The following is a 27,208-nucleotide window of genomic DNA, read 5'->3' on the forward strand; positions in this document are numbered from 1 at the left end:
TTTCGACTTTCCTATACGAACTGTGATGGTGGGATCTACTTTTGTAACTAAGTTAAGTTTCGAAAAAATCTGTGTTTGTCGTCAACACCGAACTGCCCAAAGAGACGCTATACGACTTTACCAAGAGGTATTCTTTTAAAAACCAGCCTACCGAAATTGAACACATTTTTCAGTAGATTTTTTATGTGTGCCTAGAAAGATGTTCGTTCCTAGAAGCCAAATTACTTTTCAAAAAATTCTGCGAAGCTTTTTTAACTAGCTCGAGGTGATCAAAAACCGGAAACATGCACTTTTCTTACTTTTTTTCACTTAAACGAAAAGTACAAGGTCGTGTTGGGTGTCAATTTCATGTTCTTTCAGGGAAAATAGGTCCCATGAGGATTTGTAAGCAATTACGACGGAACATAAGAAGTTTATGTTTTCATATTTCATCGTAGATGCTTGTAAACCCCAATTAGACAATATTTGCCCGAAAGTACATGCAAGTACCTTTCTTATGACACCCCATACGATCCTGTACGTTTCGTGTAACTGGAGAAACTTCCATATGAAAAGTGCATGTTGTTGATCACCTCCCACACACACAAGCATCGACGAATTTTTTTGAAAGTCCTTTTGACTTCTATAAAAGACATTGAGGTTGTATGGATGGGCCAGCTGAAAACAGCTGAGGCCAATTACGTCATAAATTTGGTTGGGCCGATGGTAAAAAAAATAGAAACAATTGGAGTCGTTCTGTCTCTTATAAATAAAATATTTTTCGTGTTTTGGGCTACAGATGGTCGATGAAACATATGCAGGCATAAAACAGCCATCGCAGATTTTAAAAAGGTGTCATTGGAAAAGTATTCTATGAAGGCTCGTTGTCTAGTCATTTATCAGCTAATCCAATGAATTGTTAACACATAGTGCAATTCTTCACCCGGCACCAGTCTGCAAGTTTTCACACAAAATTCAGTTTGAAAACTTTCAACTGCGTCTGAACTGTCTGCTGAATTATCAAAGACAAGATCGACATTGAATAATAAATTGAATTCAGTGAAACAAGGAAAGTCGCCGACGAATAACCTCTCATAGTCAGATTGAAAGTACATTTCATTTTAATCAACTGAAATGTCTGTGATGCCCTTTTTATGTAAATAAAATAATCCAAATGCTACTGCTAGAATTAGCCATATTCAAATCTGAATATATTCGTATCAGGCTATCTCCAAAATCCGTCCAGTCGTTGTGCATTAAATGTAAAGGTTCTGTGATATGAATACGTACAAACAGACCATTCGGACAATTATAAAGCCAATCTAACGTATCACAGAAACAATCAATATCCCCGTGTGTGCATTGTATGCATACACACGTCGTTACGTTACGTTCTGACAGATATTACATTTTCTATGTCCCATACAGTTAATATCTCATAGCACTATTTGTATCTGTACGGTTTTGTGTGAATGCATTTCCATATCAGATGAAAATATGTGTGTAAGTGCATTAACCTTTGAAAATGTTGCAGTTGCATCAAAAACTCGGGTTCCGTTTGTTGAAATTTTTATTTCGAAATAATATGCAACACTGCGACAAATAAATATTTGATTACGAAATTTTGATTGTATAACATTTTCGATTCGAACCCTCCCAAACCGTTTTTTTTCCTATTCCGTGTCTTTATCTCTCTGTCTCTGTTTATCTCTCTTCTTCGCCTTTTTTTTGGTAGAAATTTGTTCATTTTTCATCATTTTTTTCTCTCCTGTAAATAAACTCTTGTTGTAAAAATAAACTATGCGGAGAAAAACATAAAAGAAAAACAAAATTAAATAAGTTGGGATGTAAACATTAAAACAGCTGTTTCTCGACTACACGAACTGGGTAAAAAGTTATTAACGAGACTGCATATGGATGGTTAGACAGATATAGTCATAATAAGAAATAACATTTTATCTACACTGTAATGTCAAAATATTCGAAATTGATACCCCTGTTTCAGTATATCTAAATGGAGTAGGTTTGGTCGCTGACAGATCTGTTGTTGTAGATACTAAGTAATTTTCTCAGTCAAGAAACTTAGGTTGATTGCAGGATTACAACGATTTACAACACTCCTCCTTAATCATGCAATTAGTTGAACCCTTTGATATCCCAATATTTAACTTATGTCTAGAACCTTCTTTCTCTTCTAGACTCCTCCTCAATTCCAGCAAACTGTGTGAAACTGTGGGAAACGGAAGGTTGATGATTGTTATTTATTGTGATTATGAAAAGATCGATTTTTTACTGGCTGCGGCATTATTATGAGCAGTCTTTTTTGATTGATTGAAAATAAAAGTGTGAAACTTGTTTCGGACAATGGTTCTTTGGGTTTTTCGACAAATTTGCTCTGACCTTCGTCGATTCTGCTTTCGAGTATAAAATTAACCATCGATTGACATCTTTCCTCAGTATAACTTTGACTAACAATTCTATAATTGCACAGAATCAGTGCTCTTGCATCCGCAGTGAAAAATATTCTCTCAATTAGATCTCTCGGCAAACCCTGACGTATAAGCTTCTCTGCTTCGTTTATCCGTTGGTAACTTTCTCCTTTACCGCTTTTTGACTGGTAACAATTTCCAGACAAGAAAATTGTTACGTTTCTCCATTCATCGATTGATTTTGTGCGAAATCCCAAATTTCACAACAAAACCAAATTCTTCTTTTCATTCGTTATTCTTCTGACTTCTGGGCCCATAACCTGTCGAGAGTTAAGGATTCACGTAACAGGACGAAAAAGATAACTTGATTGAATCCGACTATTAGTTTTATTCAGAACAAAGTAATTTAGATGTTGAGTTCTAAAGAACTAATGAGCTTGATTCGCTCGTTTCGGCAATCTCACCTCTAGTGCACAAAACCACCCCATTTACTAACTAGTCAGTGAAATAGCTATTTTAAGTAGAGGATATTTTACGTCTAGATACAGTACTACACACAGAGTATTAGAGAGAAAAGTTATCGCATTTGTTTTGTTCAGAACGAACGAAAAAAATAAACAAACAAATGTCTTGTAATCATAATTAAATAGATACATGAAATTTTTAGTATTCGGGACATTAAAGGGTGATTACCAGACAGTTTGTAGCTGTATGTAAAGTTAATTTAAAATTTGTTTAGAATGTATCTTTGCTGGTTGATTAAGATCAATTACACACTGAATCAATTCCACCGTTTGCATCTCTGTTCATTGAAAAGTTAACTTAATGGTAGACATAGACTGTCAGAATCGAATTGCATTGTTAATTGCATTTGCAAACATAAAACAGAACCATGCACTAAGCTTTCATTGTTCCCATCAAGACGTACATTTTCACGGTAAACTGGCTGCATTATTCTTACCCAATTAACATATAGCATGGTCTAGCCATTGTTTGTAATAAAATTAACTGAAGGCACACTATGACTTTTGGAACATTTAACCAAACATAGGCCAATTGAGGTAGCATATGAAACACGGTTCATTTTACGACTGTTTATATTTTGATAAGCTAGTTAATAACACCAATAACATTTTGGAAAGTGTGTTTATTACGGATAGGTTTGTTTTAGTCCATGGTTGCAAGCATGTGTATACAACACACTGCAGTGAGCGACTGCTTTTTTTTCTCTTTTAGTTTTCCTTCAGTTTATCTTTGTACAAATAAAAACCCTTCTGCTGATAAAATGTCTAGATAGATATGCGGATGGCTTTGTATGGAAATTTGGTGGCATTCTGTTCGGAATTCTACGAATTTGTATTTAGGAAATGAATCCTCATTTCGACTAAAAATTCAATGACTGCAACCAGACTTTTTGTACATTTGTACATTCCTTTCAACGTCACCAAGTCCATTGGGACTTTTTTTGATTCAGAAAAAGCGACCTATTGTGGACATACTCTTCATCTGTCTGTTAGTTCCAAAAATCCGAAATTTAGTATTTGGTAGCTAGTGGCTGTCCGTTGTTAAACCGTTTAACCGTTAAACCGTGGTTGTCAGCTGTCTTCAGCTAGTTCAGTCATACACCTTCACTAGGTTTAGGTTATACTTGTTCAGTTACCTGTATCTGTTGAAACCGGTAGCTTATAGTTGACACTGCGATTCGGAAACTTTGGTAGTTGGTAGTTGACTACCAAGATAATGACTGACTACCAACCGTAATTTTCGGCAGAGATGTTTACCATTCTAGAACTGCTCGTCGACTGATGAGATTATTCGGGCTGCTCGCATATCTATAATTCCAATATTTAGCAGTTGACAACTAAACTGGTAGTTAATGTTCAACAGCTGGGTCTCGAGCGATTGAAACATTCTTCCTCATTGTATATTTACAACTCAAATCTTTGGGGTAGTTCCAATCAAAAAACACCAGGCTTTAGTCAGACTATTCTTATTGCTCACTACTTGCGAAAACAAAGCACAAAGTTGAGTTGAGTTCATTTTTCGGGTGTTCCAAACCATATGGGAGATCTTTATTTCCATAAATAAATAAAAGAAAAAAGTTCTGTGTTACAAGCCTGACCTACACCAAACATGAATATCTTGTTCGTTATCTTCCTCAGAACATCATTTAACCATTAATTAAACGAAAATTTATTCGAAATTTTGTTTTCGGTTACAAAAACGAGCACCAAGCCCAACATACCACCGAAACCTAAAATTATTTAAACGCACCATTACTTTGAATTAATATTTAAGCGCATCTGTCTTGTCGTATTTGCATAAAGCATTAAGATAAAGATAGCCCCGTCGTCTTGTTGACTCCACAACCGTGGTATATATCTTAACATACATATGTGTGTGCATAATAAAATGCCGTATGAATTGTGATAAACTTAATCCTACAATCTCACGAAAGACGATGGCATGGCACACGCTTTATTAATATTTCACACCATGACATTACTTAGTGGAACACTTTGATCGCCTTCCGAGTTTATTATTGGAGCTAATTTACTCGTAGGCAAAGTTTTCTTTCTTTTCTTGCATTTTCTTAAAACTATTCTTGTGCCGATCTATGCAAAGTACACTGCTAAAAATACGAAAAGTGTGTAGCATTGAAAGTATGCAAAAAACGAAGAAAAGAATTCATTTTGAAATAAGAGTCACTGAGTCATCGGTGTGTAGTCAACGATCCGATGTAATAACAATAATAATTACTGTCTTGTTGAGAAACATGTTTCTATAAATTATTTCAGACTAACCCTGTTATTTGTAATGTGCATTGCAAATTGCACTGTTGATAAAAATCGGTCAGTAAAAAAAAGCGAAATGAATTCAAAACTACCGAGCTGCACAACTGTTCATAGTTATTTGTTTACCGAGGGGAGAAAATCGGAAATTCCAACAATGGCAATGTTTGTGGTCAGAGCAAAGCGATGGAATTTCCTTTTTCTCTTCTCGGTAAACAAATAACTATTTTCATCCGTGCGTCGTGTGAATAGCCGTTTTTATCCACGAAACAAACACGCATCAATTTGTTTTATCATTTTTCAAAACCCAAACAAAGTGTAAATCGCGAGGAGTAAAATCTCTTGTTCGCCCCATTAGTGTTGAAGCAAGAGGTGAGAAAATGAACATTTTATCACCTGAACTGTCAACAAAACACCATCTTCTCACCGCATTTTCGTGGATAAAATAAGGTTAATCACCTTGCACGCATAAAGAAACATTTGTTCGACATATCGTAGAACTTTCTGTATGCATATCGATACATCTGTACTTGCATATGCAATTGTTATGCATAGGTTTTTTGAGACAAAATTTATTTCATTTAAGTGTGTAATTTATAGTGTCCGTAATCGAATGGCCGATTGAAATAAAACCACACAGCCTATAGTATAAAACGACACAGCATTTGCGAACACAAATAATGTGATAAAATATGTGAATAATTTATCAATCTAATTACAACATGATGCATAACTTCCTCTTTGTAATATTGTTATTTAGTTGCTGTTGCTTGAAGACTTTTCCAATTTAACCTTGAGTTTTTGCATAGACAGCACGGCAACACAGTTTAATGTGCGGGCCCACATAAACAACAAAAAAATCGCATCGGGCTCAAATTAATGCTTATACATTTGCTGATACCAGTCTAGTATATCATTTCGCCTAATTTGCATATTATTCGACTACGTTTTTGTAGGACGTGGAATAACGAACGTAATTAGAACTTTACTTTGAACCATATTGTAAGATAAGGATGGCAGCATTTTTACATTTTATTAGTGGCGGTTCTCGATGTGCATGGTACAGAAATACCTTTGCAATGATACTAAAATCAACAAGAGTTGTTCAAAGAATTTGATGAATTTGAAGAAAAGAATGTCTCTGTTTAATGTGTAGATCTATATAAAAATAGATAAGGAGACACATTACGCATTTATAACCCGATAACGTAAAGTAAATCATCCAGGAGTGCTTTGACGACCTGATATTCATTAATTACTATGAACTGATGTATGGGCCAATCAATGAATGTATGTACCATGTGGCCGATTCTTCAATATCAGTTGATTAGTATTGAACGCATTCATTATTCATGTCAAAATAATATAAGAATGAGTGCGTTTGAATCCGTTTTTCAAGTCGGAAAGTCCTACGTGGTGACATTAGACCATAACAGGTACTTTATATTCATTGGGTCTAATGTGACCACTAAGGATATATTGACTTTAAAAAACGAATTCAAACGCACTCATTTTCATATTCTTTGTGCATGAGTAAGTTTTGATTTTGTCGGGGTTAGCATAATATATATTATTGACATTTGAGGGGAACATTGTCAATGAAAGTATAGAACAGGTATGGCCGATCGGCAAATTCACCTTAAACGCATTCGTAAATTATGTCAAAATAATATGAAAATGAGTGCGTTTGAGTGCGTAAATCAAATTTTCATGTCCTCCGGGCGAACGATCGACCATACCTGTTTTACACTTTCATTGAACATTGTGGCCCATTAAACGTGATTAACTTACTTTATTGTATAAGCGAAAAAGAGAGCGTCTTGTGAAAACTTTATTTTGATTCCTCGATTATTAATGCAAATTTTTAGTCAGAGGAAGCAAAAAATTGGGAAGCATTGACGATTCAATCTCCGAGTAGAGCGACCTCGATGTAAAACTTTTTCATCAATATTTCTTGTACAGCATAAAGTATGGCATATTTGGTATCGTTGTAAAGCTGAGACTCTAAGCTACAATATAAGCAACCTTATTGACGGAAAATACTCATACTAGTAAGGTATTGAAGCGTCCAAAGTTCACCGAGGGTAGCCTAAAAGTGCAATTTCTGAAAATGTAACAGAAAACTTCGATTCAAAAATAATTTTTTTGCCTTTCAAAAGGGTTTCCAAACTTGTCTGGAAACACCATTCAAAGGATTCCTCGGTTGCTTCGCAAAGGAGTTATCAGTCTTTTACCATGGTGAAATTTTTACTTTTAGTTACTATTGCTCAATGAAGAAATTATCGAGAGCCATAATGTTTACACTGTAAATCTTAGAATTTGTCCCTCTGCCAATTCCAATATAAATCTCAAGTCCTCACTGTTCCACAAGCCCTGGCTGACGCTGGTGCTGGTTCTCAGGAACATCACAGGTGATTTTGCTAAAACTTCATCAACAGTCATATCATGCGGTAATGTTTTGTTGTGCAGGACCAATTACAATGCTCGTTCAGAATATTGCCAACAAACTTAACCGTAATTTAAACCTTAAAGGGGTCGTTCATAAATTACGTAACGCAAAAGAGGGGGGGAGGGGGTATCAGTCTAGCGTTACACAGCGTTACAGGGGGGAGGGGGGGTCTGACAATAACGTTACGTCACGCAACATATTTCGTATAAAAAGTCTGTAAAGTCTGTAAAGTCTTTAATAACATTATTTTTCAGTAGGTGGACGCCCGAAACTTATCAGCATGGACATGTCTGTCTAAATTGTAAAAAAAAATCCGAAGCAATCGTATACATACAATTCGTGTAGTATTTTTTGTAATTACTGTAAGAAAAATATCAATTTTTTCATGAGTTGTGTTACGTAACAAACCGGAGGAGGGGGGGGTATGACCTTGCGTTACACTAGCGTTACAGGAGGGGGGGAGGGGGTCTTGAAAATGTCAATTTTTGCGTTACGTAATTTATGAACGGCCCCAAAGACGCTGAGCGTCGTTTGCAGCGTGGCTTTATTTAATTGACAAACCAGAAAACTTTACTACTCGAAACGTTTTTAGCTCTTTCACGAAGTTTATTTTGATAAATAACTAAAACCACTCCTTTCTTAGGTCACTCATTTGACTTTTCAAAAATGTACCGCTACTTCCTGGTTTACTTTACGCTTCCGTGATTATAATCGATCAAATCTGTTACTTCTGTTGATCTAAAGTTAACAGAAAATCTTTTACTTCATTATTTTGAACATGCATTTTAGGACATTACAAGCCATTACCTTCAGGTCCTTGCTCACTTTTATGGTTAGCAGATGGAATAGGAGTAAAGGTTAGAAAGCATGCTACACATTTGGTAACATAATTATTGTAATTCATACCTTATTCTCTGCAATATCGTTTTTGGTCAAACTAATCGTTTTTCTTTCAAATATTGATCGATATACACTGTCTGGTAGGATTGTACTGGGACATCGATATTTCTTCATTAGCACTTGCTTTAAAGGCGACAAAACATTCACATGTCTCAAACGATCATCTTAGCCGTTGTAACGAACGTAGGTTGACCGATTCGAGTGAGAGTAAGCGAATCACTAACACTCACTCACTCATCAGCTAAGCCAAGATTTATCTCACCGTAATAACCGATCACGTCTCTCCAGTCATTACATTCAAAAAGTAGCATTTAACAAACATAGCGACATTCATCGGTTTTTTTTCCTCTTCTGTAAATCAAATGAATGACTATATAATGTTTTAATGACAACATTTCAACGTCGATATACATACGTGTATAAAATGCGAACCCAATCTACTACCTACAGTATCGAAATGTATCTCTCTCTCGTCAGAAATGAATTAGATTCGCCGATTTTAGTTTGTAGTAAACAACGCGACATTACAGACGTAGACGACGACGACGACGACGTGTGTTTGATTATCTGTTTTGCATATATATTTGCTATGTTTTAGTTTTGTAGATTCAAAAAGAGTCAACGGTTTTTACACAGTGTTGTGCCCACCAGTGTTTTTATTGTATGCACCAAATCAAATGGATATATTTAACTTACGTGCATTTTTGTTGTTGCTGTTGTTCTGTTGAAGTTGATGTAACCCGTCCGTATACAATATACATAATCTTATGCTAAAATAAATGGGATAGTCACAGCTGAGAATTGATGTTGCACTTTGTTGAATGATGATTATAAATGAAAAAAGATAAAAAGAAAAGAATAAATTCAAAGTGTTTAACGTGCTAAATTATTCACATTCTAATGCCCGTATTGATGAAACAGTGAATGGATGGAATGGATCCAGTAATAAAGAAGAAAAAATTACGAGCTCGAAAATGACATATTATGATGATGTTATTATCGCTAGAGAGCCCGTCCTTGTGGATTCGTCATTTTATGTAAATAAAATTAAGTGTCTGCGTGCATGTTGGAAACAGATTTTTTTTTTGTGTTGTGTGTCGATTTTGGGTTCAGTTCTTTTTTTCTCGCCTTATTTAATTAATGAAACATTTGTTTCGTCATGACCGCGAAACGCTGACAACACTCCATAACTGATATATAATAATTGCGCCGGAAATTGATTTCGTTGGAGGGTAATTGGAGCTTAGAATTCACTAATGTTCCATCTCTTACACAATGGAATTCAATTTTAATTTAGCGTCTGATATACGAAGCATATTTCATTGTAACAGAGATTACACCGAGGGGGAAAGTACGCGAGCGAAACTTTGTTCCACCTACAACTTCCATGGTCGACTATTGGTCACCAATAACAAGTAATACCTGCCCCAGTATTTACTCGCGTAGCTTCCCCAATGGTTCATTTTATTCTGTACACACACAAAAAAAACGGTTTGAAGAAGTTTTTTTGTACACAAATAAGATGGCATCATCCTTGGTCCTAAGCCTGGATAAGAAAAATACCAATTCTATCGAGCCATATCTTGGATAAGTAAAATACTGATTCTATCACTTCGTATCTTGCGTACAAATTTTGTATTTTTGTTGTACAAAAAATGTTTCTTCGTCGTACAAAAAATGGGCTTTGTGTACAATACTGATTTTTTGTGTACAGAAGTCATTTTTTGTGAACAAAAAAACATTAAATCATTTCCCCCCTCTGATTACACCACATTCTTGCTACTTCAATAATAAAAACGATCAAAAAATTGAACAACATTAAAGTGAAACCAGATTGTTACACTGAAATGTATCTCGAAAATGGATCAACATTGTTTCCTAAACATAATTTATGTAAATTTAATGCTACACATATTCATACTGCCAGTATACGATCAAAAGATTTATACCTTCCAAATGCACATAGAATAGCGAAACAGATAAAAATCAATTGGAAAATTTTTTCACGATTAATAACCCATAATTACGCTATTACAATTTCGTCATCCAATGCTCTCGAAACAATACAAATTTATTGATTATTATAAAATTTCGTTTGATCAACTCCCACAAACGTTCTTGCCTTAGCTATTTCTTATAGGAATTTGATTGTAAAACAAACACACACGCACACATACGATACCTGCAAGAAGTAAAATTATGGATGGAACGGAAAGTTTGAACACTTTTCAAGATTAAATAGCAAAATAAAGGAGATTTATGGTGTACTAACACGTTGGGGGTAAACCATTATGGTTCGTACAGTTCGTGAGTATGTTGATTTCGTTTAGACATTTGACACATATTTTGGAAGAAATGTCAAAAGTTAATGGAATTGCCATTCCTAGGTACTTAACAAACCATAATGGTTTACCCCTATTGTATAGATTTTAATGCAAATTATAATTGCATTTGGAACATTATCTTTTAAGAGATCAGTCACTTTTTTGTAGATCTACATTGGAACAGATGTGACGAATTTTTTGTTTAAATTTTGTGAAATTTGTGAGTTATTCAAGTCTCCAGAAAGACAATCCTTCTTGTTGTAACTGTTGTGATTAAGGCCCTTGGCAACACGTGTTGCTGTCAAATTCAAGGTTTTCAAAGCTTCACCTTGAACAAATTTAAGACCTTGGACAGTGTTTGACACTGCAATATCTGCAGCATGAAAAAAACTATTCAAAAAACCATTTGCTTCCACTAGTAAACACCAGGCGAGGCAATCTTAATCAATCGAAAGATTTTTATTTTGAAGGACTAGATTTTGCGGAGCGATTTAAAATAATCGGTAAATTTGAGAGGGATGCTGTAGCACAATATTCTGCTCAAAATGATAAGTTGTATCAATTAAAAATCGAAAAACCCAAAACCTAAATTTCGGTTCTGACTCATAAGGCCCATTTGATTTCTTCTTTGGGGCCATTCACAAATTACGCACGCACCAAATTCGAAATTTCAGACCCCCCCCTCCCCCCTTACACGCGAAAATGTATGGAGAAAATTTCAAAAATGTATGAAGCGTACGCTTTTGTCAAACCCCCCTCCCCCCTTAAGAGCGTGCGTAATTTGTGAATGGGCCCTTTATCTTGAACGAATGAAGATAGATTTTTTTCTACTCATGACTCAAGACCTTATCGACTTGTGCTCTTAAGTTAACTGTGTGACAAATCTTTCATTTTTCATTTTTTTCCTTTGAGTTTTTCGCGTCTTTGAGATACCCCGAGGATAGATCAATCTGTGTTATTTGTTGTGCAGAAACTCGTTGTCAAAAATGTGACTAATTTAACCTTACTATTGCGAGATTTCTATCGGATCTGTGGGCCAACGACACTCAATTCCAAATGTTTCTTTTTCCATCGTGGCCGAATGGAATTCTATTCCACTCTATTTCAGATCAGATAGTGGACACACAGTTATTCTATGAATACTACTTTATCTCTTTAATTATTATAAACAGTCGTAAAAAAGAGATGCGGAAAAATGTTGTAAGAAACGTTAAACAAAAAATGGCGAAATACCTGACGGAGAGAAGAAGAAAAAAAAAATTAATAAAAAAGAACTGAACCCGACACATAAAAGTCAATAATGGTGGGCGTACGAGTTATAAAAAATTATCTATTTATTTCAACAAAGTGAATAATTAATTCTCAGCTATATACGGGATTAAGAAACGAAAAAATGACGAAATAAACACACGCAGGTGAACAAACGTGACAATAAATTATTGTTAATGTTAGTACTTCATAGCAGAGAGCAGTGGACTGTATCATTCATAAAATAAGAATAATTTTACGTCGTTAAATACATTAATAAATGAAAAATTAATATTCAGGAAAAGATTTCGGTTGCATATTTCTTCCATTAAATCACTTAAATAAATAAATAAGAAGAAATGGATTCAACGAACGGCATTTACGACAATCATTTACGCCAAAACAAAATTTGGAAAGCACCAAATAAAGAGAATTCCGATGACAAACCTAAAGAAATTTTGCATTTCATACGAAAACCATCCGGTCATGTTTTACACAATGCAAACAGCACTGAATCAGAAAAGAAGCCACCAATCTTACCGAATCGAGCCAGTGTCGTGATAAATTTAGATAAAAATCGAATACGAGTCGGCAGACGATCGCGACTATTGCCACGGCCGCTGAGTCTACCGAGCAGTTTTAATCTACTGAAGAATTTGAAACAAAATCAAGATTGTCCCGCAAAGGAAGCCAGTCTGGACATTTCGTTGATCAAGAAATTGGAGGATGAAATATATCAGCGAAAGGAGGACATACTGCGACAAAACGAAAATGTGATAAACAAGAAATTGTGTGATAATGACAAGTGTATGAACTGTTCAAAGACTCAGACTTTTGTTCCGAATCAAATCGTTGACACAAAAACGTTCGTTGATGACACTAGTGCCTTTAGTGATCCAAACAGTAAACCCGTATTGCTGGTAGACTCGTCTAAGCTTCAACCACTTTTAATGAAACATGACCGAGACAGTGGAAGTGAGTGCATTGCTGGTGCCAAATCCATTGTGATTGTTGATAATTCGCAATTCTATCCAGTTCTAATGACATACGAAATAAAAGATAACACAGACAATGACCAACAGTTGAAGACGGTCGCACCGAGTACACCCAATCAACCCACCAAAATATCAGCATTGTCGTCTGTGAACACAAAAAAGCCTACAGAACCATCGAAGCAGAGTAGAAACTTCACGCACTTATTCGAAAGTTGTTTCTGCAAATCAAACCCACCTTCACCGGTATCATCTCCACAAACCACTAATTATCCGTCATCAACACGTTCAACCATCTCAACATCATCGTCAACGTCGTCTTCATTATGTTCGAACGTCATAAATGACGATAAAAACATGTCATCAAGAAAATCGTCTAAATTTAAACGATTTTTAATACAGCGCCGTAGCTTGAATTTACCATCGAAAAGCCATAGATCCGATGAAATTGAAATGACAGGCACTAAAGTGAAAGATAAAAAGAAATTTATCTGCGCTGACATACCGAACATGTACACGACAACGACTAAATGTGTTCCTGATTTTCGGCTTGACGATGACGATGTACATTTCACTAATTTCGAATGCAAATTAAAAAACAATAAATTAAAGTGGTTGTTAAGCATCCGACGAACATCAAACACAAGTTCATCGACTAAATATAATTCGGTTAAAAGACGTTGGCTTAGCTGCGATGCCGTAAATTTGTCAGAACCACATAAGTGTAACAATTATTTATCCATTTACTGTGAGGCGTTTCACAGCACCAACTGGAGCTGCGAGGATGTGTACGACATTCGTAATCAGTGCAACAACACCGCAGAAAATAAACAATTTGACAGTTTTTTGACTAATGTTCGTAATGAAGATATTAATAAAATTACCACACCTGCTGATTGTAATGGCAATAATTTGGTGCGACGCGTTCGACGACGATCATCATTTCGAAATAAAAGCCATAGCGTGGGCTCAACGGATGTTGTAAAGACATGGGTTTATAGAAAAAGGTGACCAGTTTAGAGATAATAATAATGTCTGAAGCCGTCTGTGCGTAACACATACTTATATGTGTGCGACGACGACATTAAGATCGCTAATTTCAGTTTTTTCAAATCATTATTTATATATGGCGCTTGTTTACATAAAACAACACTTTAACATACTCAAAAGTCGAGTTAATTTATTTATAAATCGTAAATGTTTGGAAATATGTTGTTACGCTCACCCAGCTGAAATGAAGTGTTCCGCAGTTTTCCAATTAAACTTTTTGAAAGGTAGACTGCATGTCTATTCGGCAAAAATATTTTTTTTTTCATCTACTGTAATGTCAAAATATTCATAATTGGTACCACTGTTTCAGTAGCCAAGTGAAGTAAATTTACACACTGACAGATCCGTTGTAGCTGGTGCTACGTATAGGTCTGTTCCAAGTAACTGTAAACACGAACTTTGACAACCCGAACAACGACAATTTCATCCACAGCAACGTCGTTTACGTGATATTTCATTCAAATCAAGCAACGTTGCCTACGAGATTGTCACAGAAATATTATTGAGGTTATGTCGATGAAATTTGACAATTCATACGGCCTTGTAACAAACCTATTGTAGAATCGTAGAAAAGTGATTTAATTTTCCAGTGGGATTTATCGCCCATAATTGAAAATAGCAACAGTTTTGACACTGACGTTGTCATTTTTGACATTTGAATAATTTCGTCAAAGACTGTTATGATCAGAGCGAGAAAACCGAAGACTAGTTATTATAACTTGCCTTGGGGTACTTGTCAAAGTACTTACTTCTTTTTCACGTGGTACGTTGAGCGCGAGAGGACCGAAGACCAGTTTGTTAGAACTTGCCTTGGGGTACTTATCAAAATATCTCTTTCTCTTTCATCATAACACTCTATAAGTTCAACTGAAAACGTGTACCGTACACAAATCTTTTATCTATAGGTTTTTTCCGGCGCTTGTTCTATCGTACGGTAAAAACAACTTTTGACAAGCCGAAAACGAACGAGAGCATCCACAGTGCCATAACCTCAACGCTTTTGCAAACAATTTGTCAAAACAATAATTTTTTGGCTATGGTTCTATGGATGACACTTTGACATCTCAAATAACCTTGAAACAGACCTATAGTTATGACGAAATTTTTCAAATGTCAATGTGAAAACTGTCACTTCTCGAAACAGAAAGTTTAGATGTTGTTCTGCTCTAACAGGTGCGCAAATCTAATATTTACGCACGAATTCTATTGGCATTGTAGTAGGTGCTTCATGTCTAAGAGTAATTATACCTAGAGAGGAAATTTGTACGACGAAGTGTGGTCCCACCATCAGTTTCATGATGGGCACAATTACTCTAAGGTTGTGGCTGACGATGGGTTTTTGCAAGAAAATAATGTTGCTGACACGTTAGTAAATTGGGTTGTTGCCGAACCCCATTTACTAACTAGTATGCAAAATAGCTATTTTCTGTTTCTCTTTTCCCATTTTTTTTTCTAGATCAAAAGTGTAATGAATGCTAATTGTGCTTGACATTATGCTTGAACTAATTAGAAATATAGAAACATTTTCCGTATATTTTCCGTATATTTTCCGTCAAAGATGTGAATGATACTTGTGATAGAAGTAGGTTAAAGTGTTTTAATTTAGACTCTTATCAAGTGCGTTGAATAGTCTTCTTTTCGATGGGAACTGTTGTTACACTACTTCAGTTCACTCATGAGTCACTGGAAAACAATACAAGAATTATATGAAACCTATTGTGCAGTAAAGAAATGTTCGCCTGCATTTGAATGTAAAATATTCTTTGTTTGCAGTCATCACATTATTAAAGTGATTCTCATAATCCAGTTGTTTGTACGGAACAGCTGGAAAATAAGTTTCTATTTGAAGCATCTTAAATGGTAATGAAGAATAGAAGGCTCGAGTTGGAAAGTTTTTTTTAGTTTGGAACATATTTTAGATTTGTCAGAGTTTTAAAAGTCATCGATATTTCCAGTTAATTAAGGTAAGAAGAAGAAGAAGATGAAGAAGAAGTGTTTTCAGTCAGGGGCGCCGACTTCTAGGTGGCGTTAGGTGCTCAAGCACCCGACACCAAGATTCGTTGGGTGCGTAGCACCCAACAGATATTTGATATTTTTCTTAATTAAATAAACTAACATTATTGCCACTGTTTCTGAATTGAAACAAAAAAAGCCTTCAGACATTTTTCGGACCTTCGCAAGCAATAATAATAACGTTTCTGTGTGAGTTGTCTGGAATTGTAGTTTTTGTATTAGTTTTGTCTTAGCTTGGTGTTCCACTTCAGCACTTTCCTAATGTAGAACCGAGAAGAAATGTGCAGAAATAGTCATCCATATTACAGACGATATGTTTAAAAATAAAATCATACGAGGAATATGACAAAGGCTATGAAGAATACTTTTGTAGAAATAGTCATTTACGTCACAAGGACAAAGGCCCGAAAGTACTTTTCCATGTGACGTATTGAGTTTTTCATGCTTGCTATGGGAACCGAAAGTAGAAAAATGTTTACTTTCGCCCCTCAAAATTGACATTTTTACTTTCGGTTCCCATAGCAAGCATGAAATAGTTATTTGGATCACAAGGGACGAAAGTAAAGAAATTCAACCGTGTGCGAGAGTTGCTGCCCGCGCCGAAGGCAAGGGCCGCAATCGCACAGGTTGAATTTCTTTACGTCGTCCCGTGTGATCCACATAACTTTTTATCACGAGAACTACGAAAATTGTAATTGAGGCACATAAACTCGAAGAAATGCGTTATCGTATGATGAATTAAACCAAAATATGTTGACATTTGCGGGGGTCCAGGGGGCGGCAGCCCCCTGGTATAAGAAAATATTAACATTATCAACCATCACAACAATCAGACGTAAAAACAACAACAATATCCTTTGAATTATTCGTCATCAACTTTGTATGCTAACATTAATCAGAGCACTGGCGCACGGTTTTTTCAATATTGATCAAAGTAAACACCTTGACAAGATTTGACTTTCGCATTATGTACATCGACTTTCGCATTATATACATAGACTTTCGCATTATGTATTAACCGATTTCGATACATAACTTGCATTTTTTTACTTTCGCTTCCCGTTTGGGAACCGAAAATTACAATTTTCGTAGTTCGTGTGATGAAAAAGAAATAGTATGTCAGGACTTTTGGTCAGGGCGAGGGCGACTTGGATTGGGTACGACTTGTAAGTATAAGCTGAAACCTGAAATGTTAACTTTTTGACTTGTTGTCAAAATGGAAGTCAACCTGAAACTACTTTCGAGCCAACCTGATTTTTTCAGGTCATTTTCATTTTCTTTAACCGGAAACACAGGGTGGCGTTAAGATCAGGTAAATGAGATTCCGATTCAAGTTTTACTTTACCTGAACCACTCCGACCATTAGACGACAGTTGCATAAAAAATGGAAAACATGCATACGAGCAATTTTTCTCTAATGTCGATATACATGTCCAGAATAGAGATGAAAAACCGGAAATTTCAACTCAAATTTTCCACCAAAATATTATGTAAAATGGAGCTAGATTGTCAAAAGAAGGCTTGAACAAAAGTAAGTGAATGTAGTTATTCCGTAATATTTTCATGAAGAAGTATGTTCTACAAGTACGACTTAGACATTATTGACTCAATCTTGATTGCAATACGATCACTTCATTTTAGTTTTTTGGCGAACCCTATCTATTTCGACGAATGTAGCCTTATTTTATGACGTTCTGCTGGAAAACTTGAGTTTTTGGTTCTGTTTAGATAGGCAATTTCTTAAAGGAAAACCTCTGTACGCACTCATGCGCCCTTTTGTTATAGTTTGTTCTTAGCTTTCTCGACTATATTATTACTACGATGGGAGAATACATATTTCTCTGTTAGATTTACAAATCACTGAGAACCAGGTCTTGCACTTTCTCTTGATATTAAATTAAGTTGCTAGATTCGCTATCGTGAAAATCACTGTACAGAGATCTCGCACCCAACAACCAAAACACAAGTCGGCGCCCCTGTTTTCAGTCTACGATATTTTAGCGGAAAATTTGAAAATGCCTTAGCGAATTCAAATTTTGCGCCGAAATATCACTGGGAATTACTTTATTGAGTTTACATTTGAAACTCTGATAAATCGAAAATTGTGTTTTTTTTTAAATTAACAAACTCTGCAATTACAAGCGCTTAACCCGATAACTTCGTACTCACAAAACATCTCTTTGTATGCTTGCTAAGAGAACCGGGTCTCTTAGCAAGTATACAAAACTAAATAACTCTGAAGAGTACTTTCGGCTTGTCCTTCTGACGTAAATGACTATTTTTCCGATATTGTTTTGGGATATTCAGGGACCGAAAACTAGGTCCGAATCTTTATAGGAACTATACTCTTATACTCTCTCTGATAAGATTGTATTTACCATCAGAGACTAATCGTAGTTCTTACTTTCTAAAGGTATTATCAAACTATGCATGTAAAGTCCTTCACTTCATTACCAGGACAATTTTGATGTATAACTTCAAAATAGCAAGAGCTTACCATTCATTTATGTCTCCTCTGAAGATAACAAATGAAATAGCGAAGAGGTACTTTAAAGACGTAGTCTTGATTTCCCCTGACGAAAAAAACATTCCGTTTTCTCTCCGTTTACACTTTAAACAATACAAATGAGACGCGGTTAAGCTAAACGGAGGCAAAACAGAGTACATGTTTTTGCAAGTGGAAACCATACTTTAATTTGGTGTGTCAGTTGACAGCTGTCAAATAAAGTACTAGAGAACCTACAGTGTTTTACATTGTGTGATACACTGCCAAGTTTCAGGCCCCTACTTAGAGTACCACTTATGCTTGAAGTGCGTTGTTTTAGCACATGATTTTATGACTGGTGATGGGTTCTGATTTTCACTTCCTTGTGCATGTAAGAGCCGATATATTTACATTGTCTCCACTCGTTTAGTCATATTTTTGGGCTGTGTCAAACATGAAGTCACCTTTGTTACATATATCTGTAGCATTTATCAAGTTATTCAGAAAATTGTTATCTTCAATCCGTTCACAGTATATCTTTCAGTTGTATGATATAAGACAAACAAAGAGTTGCACAACAAAATTTATTGACAACAATTTATGCAGTCACATAAAGCAAAACATTTTGTCTTCATATCGCACAAATCATTTAAATAAGTCGGATAAAGTCGTCAAGCTTTGTCGTTGGACGACAAAATATATCAAGCTGACTATGCATATGATGGGTGTTAGAGACGAAAACATTCAAAACTAAAATGGGTTTTTAAGTTGCACATCTATCCGGTGCATAGAGACTGACAACATAATCACTTATTATCTGCCATGGCAAGCAACAATCCATTAAGATTTTTGTATTTTTAATCCATTGCAGCTATGATGGATCATGCAACGGTGGTGGAGTGAACGAGCACCCTGTCGGGAGTCGTAGTTCTCACACTCCGGCTCGATTCTCATGCAATAACAGTACTGAAACGGGCATTCATTGGAGAACTTCCAGTGTTGGAGCGGCCGATTTTCGAAGTGGTCTCGTCGGCACCGACAACAACGGCAAACTGAAACAAAACAACAAAATGGCAGATTTGAATATCACGCGGGGACATTCCCCGCATTTTAGTCCGTCAAGGAATAATTGTAAGTTTATTGTTCGGCGCGTTCGGGCGTTCGACAACCAACTGACCGAATCTGTTCTCCGCTGTATAGCTCAATCAGAAACACAAACTTTGCACGTACATCTACCGAACCATGGATTTCGAATGTTACGATTCGATGAGGCGTCAGATGTCCGGCAAATTATCAATTTGATAGTAAACTCAATGGCACCAGGACAGAAGACAAATCCTCAAAGTTATGCTTTACGTTTAAGACATATGTTAACCAAAGAGGTACAGTCGAATGGCACAACCTTTCTAATAATTTTGATGTAAATGTGTTTTTTCCGCCTCTCTCTCTCTCAGATATTATGGATGCCGCCGGATACATCAATGTCACAAGTTATGGCACATATATCGAACCCATCATGCTCGAACACTGACTGTCCCAACGCCGACAGAAGTTCAGCGAAGAAACAAAGTCACAAAAACAATAGTGGTGGTAGCGGTCATGCGAATAGTGTGTGGAAGGCCGAGTTACGAGTTCGATATATTCCCAAAAGTTTGAAGGAACTCTACGAAAAGGACCGAACCACCTGCCATTTCTACTTTGATCAGGTAAAGTGCGGTGTCATTTAATTCATTCACAACTGAATCGTCTCTAATTCTGATGGCATGTATTGGAACAGGTGAAGCAAGACTACCTTCAGTCCAATACGGCGACCATCGAACAGGACATTGCCATTCAAATGTGCTGTTTAGGAATAAGACATTACTATAAAGACACTAAGGAAACTTCGGATAAGAAACACCACGTCGACTACATTGAGAAGGAGATAGGATTTAGTAATTTCATGCCAAAACCTGTGATAGATACGATAAAACAGAAGAACTTAAAGAAACTGGTGCAGGCCGGTTACAAAAAGGTTTACAACTACACGGAAATGGAGTACATGTTGAAGTAAGTCCTCTATCGGCTCGTTCAATACACCACCGGAATTGACAAACTTTGTTACGGTTCCTAGGTTCTTCGACCTGTTAAAATCCCAGTACATATTCGATCAGGAACAGTTCATAGTGACGCTCGGTTCCGGATGGAATATACCAGGTCAGTATACAGACAAACAACGACTGCTGTCCATTCCATTTGATTCTATTTATTGTCCCTTCCAGTTGATCTAGTCATTGGGCCTCACATTGGTGTGTCGTATGTGACGCATCCGCAGGCGAAACCAACACGTGTAACCGATTTTCAGAACATAGAACGAATAACGACCACAGTGCTGCCAGTATCGAAAGACAGTCAACCGGCAAGTAACGCCGACAGCAATGGATCGTCCCAGCTGAAGGCAACCAAAAATGGCAGTGCTTCGAATAGTCCGATATTGAGTAAGAAATCGTCGGACAAACGGAATCAGACAACGTGCTTGTGCAACGAAATCAAGACCCAGTTGAAGATCAAAGTGAAAAACAATGTGGAAGACTTAGCGATTACTTGTAATGGAGTAAAGACTGCAGAGAGTATTGCCGATTTGGTGGACGGTTATTGCCGGCTGTTCAACAACACCGATTTCAGTTTGTGGGAACGAAGTTGTAAGTTTTGATTGATGAACAGCAGCTGTGAACTGCAATTTTGTTGTCAAATTCTAGCAACCCATCCAACACCGACCAACAGCGCTACAAATTCGTTGGAGAAGCCCAAACAGAAAGAAGATCCAACAACAACATTTTCATCGGAACTGCCAAAGGAATCGACCAATGACAATGCGTTGCCACCGCCTACTCTCAGTAAGTTCCTTCCATTCCGTCCCGAATTCCATCTGTAACCGTCTGTGTCGAATCATTTAGGCGAAGATTATGCTGAGATCGGTCTGGGTGAAGAAGAGGGTGATTACTCAACACCGGCAGCTCGTAACTACGAACTGGACCGCACCCAAATCACGCTCAACGAAATCATTGGCATCGGCCAGTTCGGCGACGTGCACATCGGCACATGTAAAGTGAAGCAAAAATCGTCGGCACAACAGCAATTTCAGCAACGAGATGATTCTAGTCTGGAAGAGGAAGGTGCAACGAATGGCGATAACAACAATGACGGAAAGTTTGGAACGATTCATGTGGCTGTGAAGACTTGCAAGGCTGACGCCGATATGACTACATCGGAAAAATTCCTGGAGGAAGCTTGTGAGTGTGGCGGTGAGGGGTTCTACGGGAAACGGAACTAAATTTTCCCTCTCTCTCAATTTTTCGTAGACATAATGCAAAAGTTCGAGCATCCGCACATCATTCGATTGATTGGCATTTGTAGTTCGTCGCCGATTTGGATTGTAATGGAATTGGCCAGATTCGGTGAACTACGAGCGTATCTACGGACACACGCTAACAAGTAAGCGGAGACAGGCTCTAAATTTTGAATTTTTATTCTTTAATTCCGGGACGGGTAACTTCACTTTTTCTTGGCTTTCTGACCCTTTTTACCTTTAGCTCTGGTCACGACGGGCTCGACTTCTTTTAAATTTTTTACCACTTCCTTGCGTATGTCAGGGCAATCCTCTCGTAGCATTATTTTAAACGGTTTTACTCCACCTGCCACAGGCAGTGTGACTCCAGGCTTTCGTCGGTTTATTGGGTACGGTGACGGTGGTTCTATTTGATCGAATTCAACCGTTGCATCGCGGAAATTTTTCTTCATGGACCAAGCAGGAATTACTTTCGGATACGGGTTGTCTCGGTGCTCATGTTTATATTTCGTCGGATAAAGCACTTTCATTTCGGGGTTGTGATGGTTTCTGTTTTGCTATTTGCAGACTAAAGCTTGGAACGTTACTACTGTATGGGTATCAATTGTCTACAGCGCTCAGCTATTTGGAGTCAAAGAAATTCGTTCACAGAGATATTGCAGCACGAAACGTTCTCGTCAGTTCACAGACTTGTATCAAGGTAAACGATTTTTGTATTCCCGTTCCCGATCAATTTTACGTACAATTTTGATGTCCAGTCGAATCACCAATATTTGTTGAACATTTAAATGTCTAACGCTACTACGATGGCAACACTCGACCGGAGTAATTTAACATTTTCCAAACTAATTTCCCGTTCCAGCTGGCCGATTTCGGTCTATCTCGTTGGGTCGAAGATCAGTCGTACTATCATTCCAGCAAGGGAATGTTGCCGATAAAATGGATGGCTCCGGAGTCGATCAATTTCCGACGATTCACCACGGCCAGTGATGTGTGGATGTTTGGTGTGTGTGTCTGGGAGATTTTAATGGAAGGCGTCAAGCCGTTCCAAGGCATCAAGAACAGTGACGTGATCGGAAAACTGGAAAACGGAGAACGGTTACCGTTGCCGAATAACTGTCCGCCACGGCTGTATTCGTTGATGTCACAATGCTGGTCGTATGAGCCGCACAAACGACCCAATTTCAAAAATGTTAAAGAGACGCTCTAGTAATTGATTGCCGTTCATGTAATCGAAGCAGAGGCTGACTTGACTTTTGTTTCATTTTTAGTGAAATCTTACAAGAGGAACGATCCAGCGACAATGACACAATGCGACGAGAAAATCGTCGAGTTGCCGCAATGAGTTGGGGTGCCGGTGATGATATGCCGCCACCAAAACCTTCAAGAGTTCCCCATGCTGGTAATCATCTGAATTGCACATTCGAATGTCTTTCGTTCCATCCGTTAATTTGTTCCATTCGTAGATTCGTCATCGTTACTGTCACTGGGAGTTGCTGATCAAGGTGCACCGCAGACTTATATCATTGCTCAAAATCCTGCCGTTTTGGCTCAGCTAATGCGGGAGAACGATACCAGAACGTTGAATCCGTCAGCATACACAACGCCTGCCTCGGTATTTAACACATTAGCTGTAGACGTTGATCTGAACACATTAGCCGACAAATCGGAACCGTCGAATGTTGAAAAAGAGTTGCCACTTAGAACGGTTATATTACCAGCAGCCGAGCTTCTTAAGTTAGATCCCATTGCCAGTGAAAAAGCGAAAGTTGCGAATGACTCTCCTTCCAATACTTCTATCCCAGCCTCTGCTGATCCTACTTCCGTTCAACAAGCAATTAACGCAACTCCTTGCGAGTTTGTCGCTTCTCAGAATCACGATCCGACGATGCACTATGCGTACCATTTTGATGTGAATGCGCAGGCACAAAATATCGGTACGTCGGCACAGCATTTCCAAAGTATGCCCCAGAATCAACAACTGAACAACAATTTCATTTACTCTTCGTCTCTCCAAAATCAACAGTTCGTGCCGTCAAACATGAATTTCTTCCATCAGAACGCGTCCAGCAGTCTACCGCCGCAACAGTCTGACGGTCAAAAGTCTCGTAGCCTTGAACGCAGTTCGGCTCTCGGATACGTTAGTCGTATGAGCTCGTTGGAACGAATTCAAAATGCCCAGAAAGCGGTTCGTTCCAATTCCCTGACTCGTCAGCTGAGTGCCGGTCCGGAAACCTATTCTCTCAATTCTCGTTCGGCCAGTTTCGAGCGAAACAATGTGTCACTCGTTCAACAACCACCACAGTATGGTTGCAGAGCGAACAGTCTCGAGCGCAATCAACAAATGCAGAGTCCGGGCCAACGTGGCGGTAGTCTCGAACGAAATCAATCGATTGCCAGTACATACGATCTCATGAAAAATCGCAGTTATCGTGGCGGTAGTTTGGAGCGGAATCAACAAGCAATGTTGACCGCTAATAGGGCAGGTAGTCTAGAGCGTAATCAACAATTTAGTATGACCGGCTATCGTAATCAAATGAAACCTCCTGACGCCGAACCTTTTCAAGAAGAGATCTACGACTTTGGCGGTGCTAATGTTAAAAGCTGTGCCAGCATTGCGTTAAGTAAATCCATGTCGAAGGGAATGAATCCGTCTGGCATTTCCTCTAGCCAGCAATTGCCCATCGCCCCATCCCAAATCCCATCCCAGCCGAATCAAATGCCCCAATCGCAAAACTATCACCACTATCCACTGTCTCCGCAACAAATGTATGCGTCGCAAATTTACACCCAAATGCATCCGTCACGCATTTGGCAGGGAGGCAGTCAACATCAGCCACAACAACAACAAAATGCTCTTCGTAGCTTACCGCCGACGGCTCAAAATCAATCATCGTTCAGTCAGGGCTCATCTGTAAAATTACAAATGAATCAGCAACATCAACAACCCATCAATGTACAAACAAATCCTCATTCATTAACTCAATCAAGTGCTTCAGTTCAGGTTTGCCCATTTACAAACGTTTTGTTGAGCCTGTGCGATGTCTTCTTTTTCAATTTTTTATTTTTTTTATTTTTTTGAATTAACTTTTAGTTTCACGATTTTCATTTTCATTTTTTCGTAACTTTGTGTGTTAGATTCGTATAGCAGCGCACGGATGCCGTAGACAAGTTTACTAGGTTGCCAACTTACCTTTTCTGAGTGAATAGTTTTGCATGCGGCTGTCATTTTTTAGTTACACGAAAAGTGTTCGCAAGCGTTTACGATTCGTAGAAATTCGTAAATATTCGATTTATTTGGTGCACCTACAGTCAGAGCCTCTGCCTCAGTGGCAGCGAAGTTTCAGCATGAATTCGCGTCAGTTGTTTTCCAGCTGATCCACACATACAATCAAAACTGTTTGTACTTGTCCATGTTCATACGGTTGAAGCTACTACACGCACGTAAAACCGTAAAAGACGTATTTGATTGTTTGTGTGGATCACGTGAAAAACAGCTGAAATTTCATGCTGAAATTTAACTGCCTCTGACTGTAAACAATACATTTTACACAAAGTAAATATCGAGTGTACAGTAGACCGATAACATCAACGTTTCGTCAAACAAACGAGCCATCAGAACAGTCGGAGCGTTTGCTGCGAACCCGTATATCTATTGCGTACGTGACCCTAGTGCGTCTGTCACTAGGCCTGTTCATTTTTGAGAAATAGTCTCAAATTCATCTGGCATGGTGTCTATCTGGTCCGGAAGGCTAAAATATTGGACCCGTATTTTTTTTAGAATTTTAAAAAATAGTTTAGATCTGGGGAGCGAAGCATTTGTTCATATGTACGAATGCGTTGGTTAGAAGAGTAAAAAAGATATACACCATCATTCTCCTCTCTTCTAACCAACGCTTTCGTACATTTGAACAAATGCTTCGCTCCCCAGATCTAAACTATTTTTTAAAATTCTAAAAAAAATACGGGTCCAATATTTTAGCCTTCCGGACCAGATAGACACCATGCCAGATGAATTTGAGACTATTTCTCTAAAATGAACAGGCCTAGTCTGTCACCCTACTTTGAGCGTAAGCCTATTGCGCCTGTTAGTGTAGTTAAAGTAAAATTATTATGAAATGTGTACAACTTAGAAATTACGCATAGCGCAATTACGAAGCCTCGTACGACGTTCCTTTCAAATGTAACAAAAGTTTCGAGTTGCTCTAAAATTTTAGTTTATTGAGTACAAATACCTAAATTCCCTTGACTGAAAGTCAGGGTCTTACACCAGAAAATACCGAAATATGTGGGTGACAAAAAAGTTTACTGTGATTGAAAATGTATGAAATGGTATGAAAAACGTTTAATGTGGGTGACAAAAAATCGTTGAAGGCACGATAACTTGAGTAATTCTCAAGCAATTTGGATAAATCTTTTTTTTAAATGTGTGGAAGTAAAATACCGAGGCTAAGTTCGAAGATGGGCTATGTGGGACGAAGGATCTGGAAGCTATCCCAGAAAAACAGGATTTTACACTGTTGATTATAGACTCAATCGAAAAAGATTACTTTGATGAAATTTGATTTTGTTGCGTTGTGTGTGTAAATCGTATAAGTATGTTTTCGATAATGTGCATGACACAAGTAGGAAGAAAAATTTCGTCACTACATGCCTAGCCTCTAACCAGTAAACATCTCTTGTTAGTGAACTGCTAACAACTTGATAGTTGACTATCAAATTTGATAGTTGACTATCAAAATTAATAGTTGACTATCAAAATTGATAGTTGACTATCAAAATTGATAGTTGACTATCAAAATTGATAGTTGACTATCAAAATTGATAGTTGACTATCAAAATTGATAGTTGACTATCAAATTTGATAGTTGAATATCAACTCGATAGTTGACTATCAAATTTGATAGTTGACTATCAACTCGATAGTTGACTATCAAATTTGATAGTTGACTAACAACTTGATAGTTGACTATCAAATTTGATAATTGACTATCAACTCGATAGTTGACTATCAAATTTGATTATTGACTAACAAATTTAATGCGTCTACTACAAAAGAAAGATGTTTTTTACTCAATGTCTTACGGCAGAAAAATGCCAATGAGCACACTATGATTGAAAAGTGTAGGAAATTTTCTGAAAAACGTTCAATGTAGCCATCATTCTTTGTAGGCAATATAAAATAAGTCATTCTATTTTTTTTAAATTCATTATTCCAA

General features: G+C 37.4%; 1 protein-coding gene across 3 annotated transcripts in view; it reads left to right on the forward strand.

Moving 5' to 3' along the window:
• Positions 1–27,208, forward strand: part of LOC119071538 (focal adhesion kinase 1) — a 58,641-nt gene that overhangs the window by 24,397 nt on the left and 7,036 nt on the right. For 2 of the 3 annotated variants that reach the window (XM_037176425.1, XM_037176424.1), the window contains exons 2-14: positions 19,533–19,792; positions 19,862–20,043; positions 20,116–20,367; positions 20,439–20,710; positions 20,775–20,857; positions 20,923–21,342; positions 21,400–21,537; positions 21,598–21,933; positions 22,003–22,135; positions 22,557–22,689; positions 22,852–23,198; positions 23,261–23,391; positions 23,456–23,604. In XM_037176425.1, the coding sequence (XP_037032320.1) occupies positions 19,732–19,792; positions 19,862–20,043; positions 20,116–20,367; positions 20,439–20,710; positions 20,775–20,857; positions 20,923–21,342; positions 21,400–21,537; positions 21,598–21,933; positions 22,003–22,135; positions 22,557–22,689; positions 22,852–23,198; positions 23,261–23,391; positions 23,456–23,604 (2,637 nt within the window). In that variant the 5' untranslated portion in view covers positions 19,533–19,731. Of the gene's footprint in view, positions 1–12,008; positions 14,121–19,532; positions 19,793–19,861; positions 20,044–20,115; positions 20,368–20,438; positions 20,711–20,774; positions 20,858–20,922; positions 21,343–21,399; positions 21,538–21,597; positions 21,934–22,002; positions 22,136–22,556; positions 22,690–22,851; positions 23,199–23,260; positions 23,392–23,455; positions 23,605–27,208 lie in introns of those variants that run through there. The other variant, XM_037176423.1, reaches the window with a different exon arrangement.

Source organism: Bradysia coprophila (assembly GCF_014529535.1).
Source record: "Bradysia coprophila strain Holo2 chromosome IV unlocalized genomic scaffold, BU_Bcop_v1 contig_5, whole genome shotgun sequence".
In the NCBI taxonomy this organism is placed as follows: Eukaryota; Metazoa; Arthropoda; class Insecta; order Diptera; family Sciaridae; genus Bradysia; species Bradysia coprophila.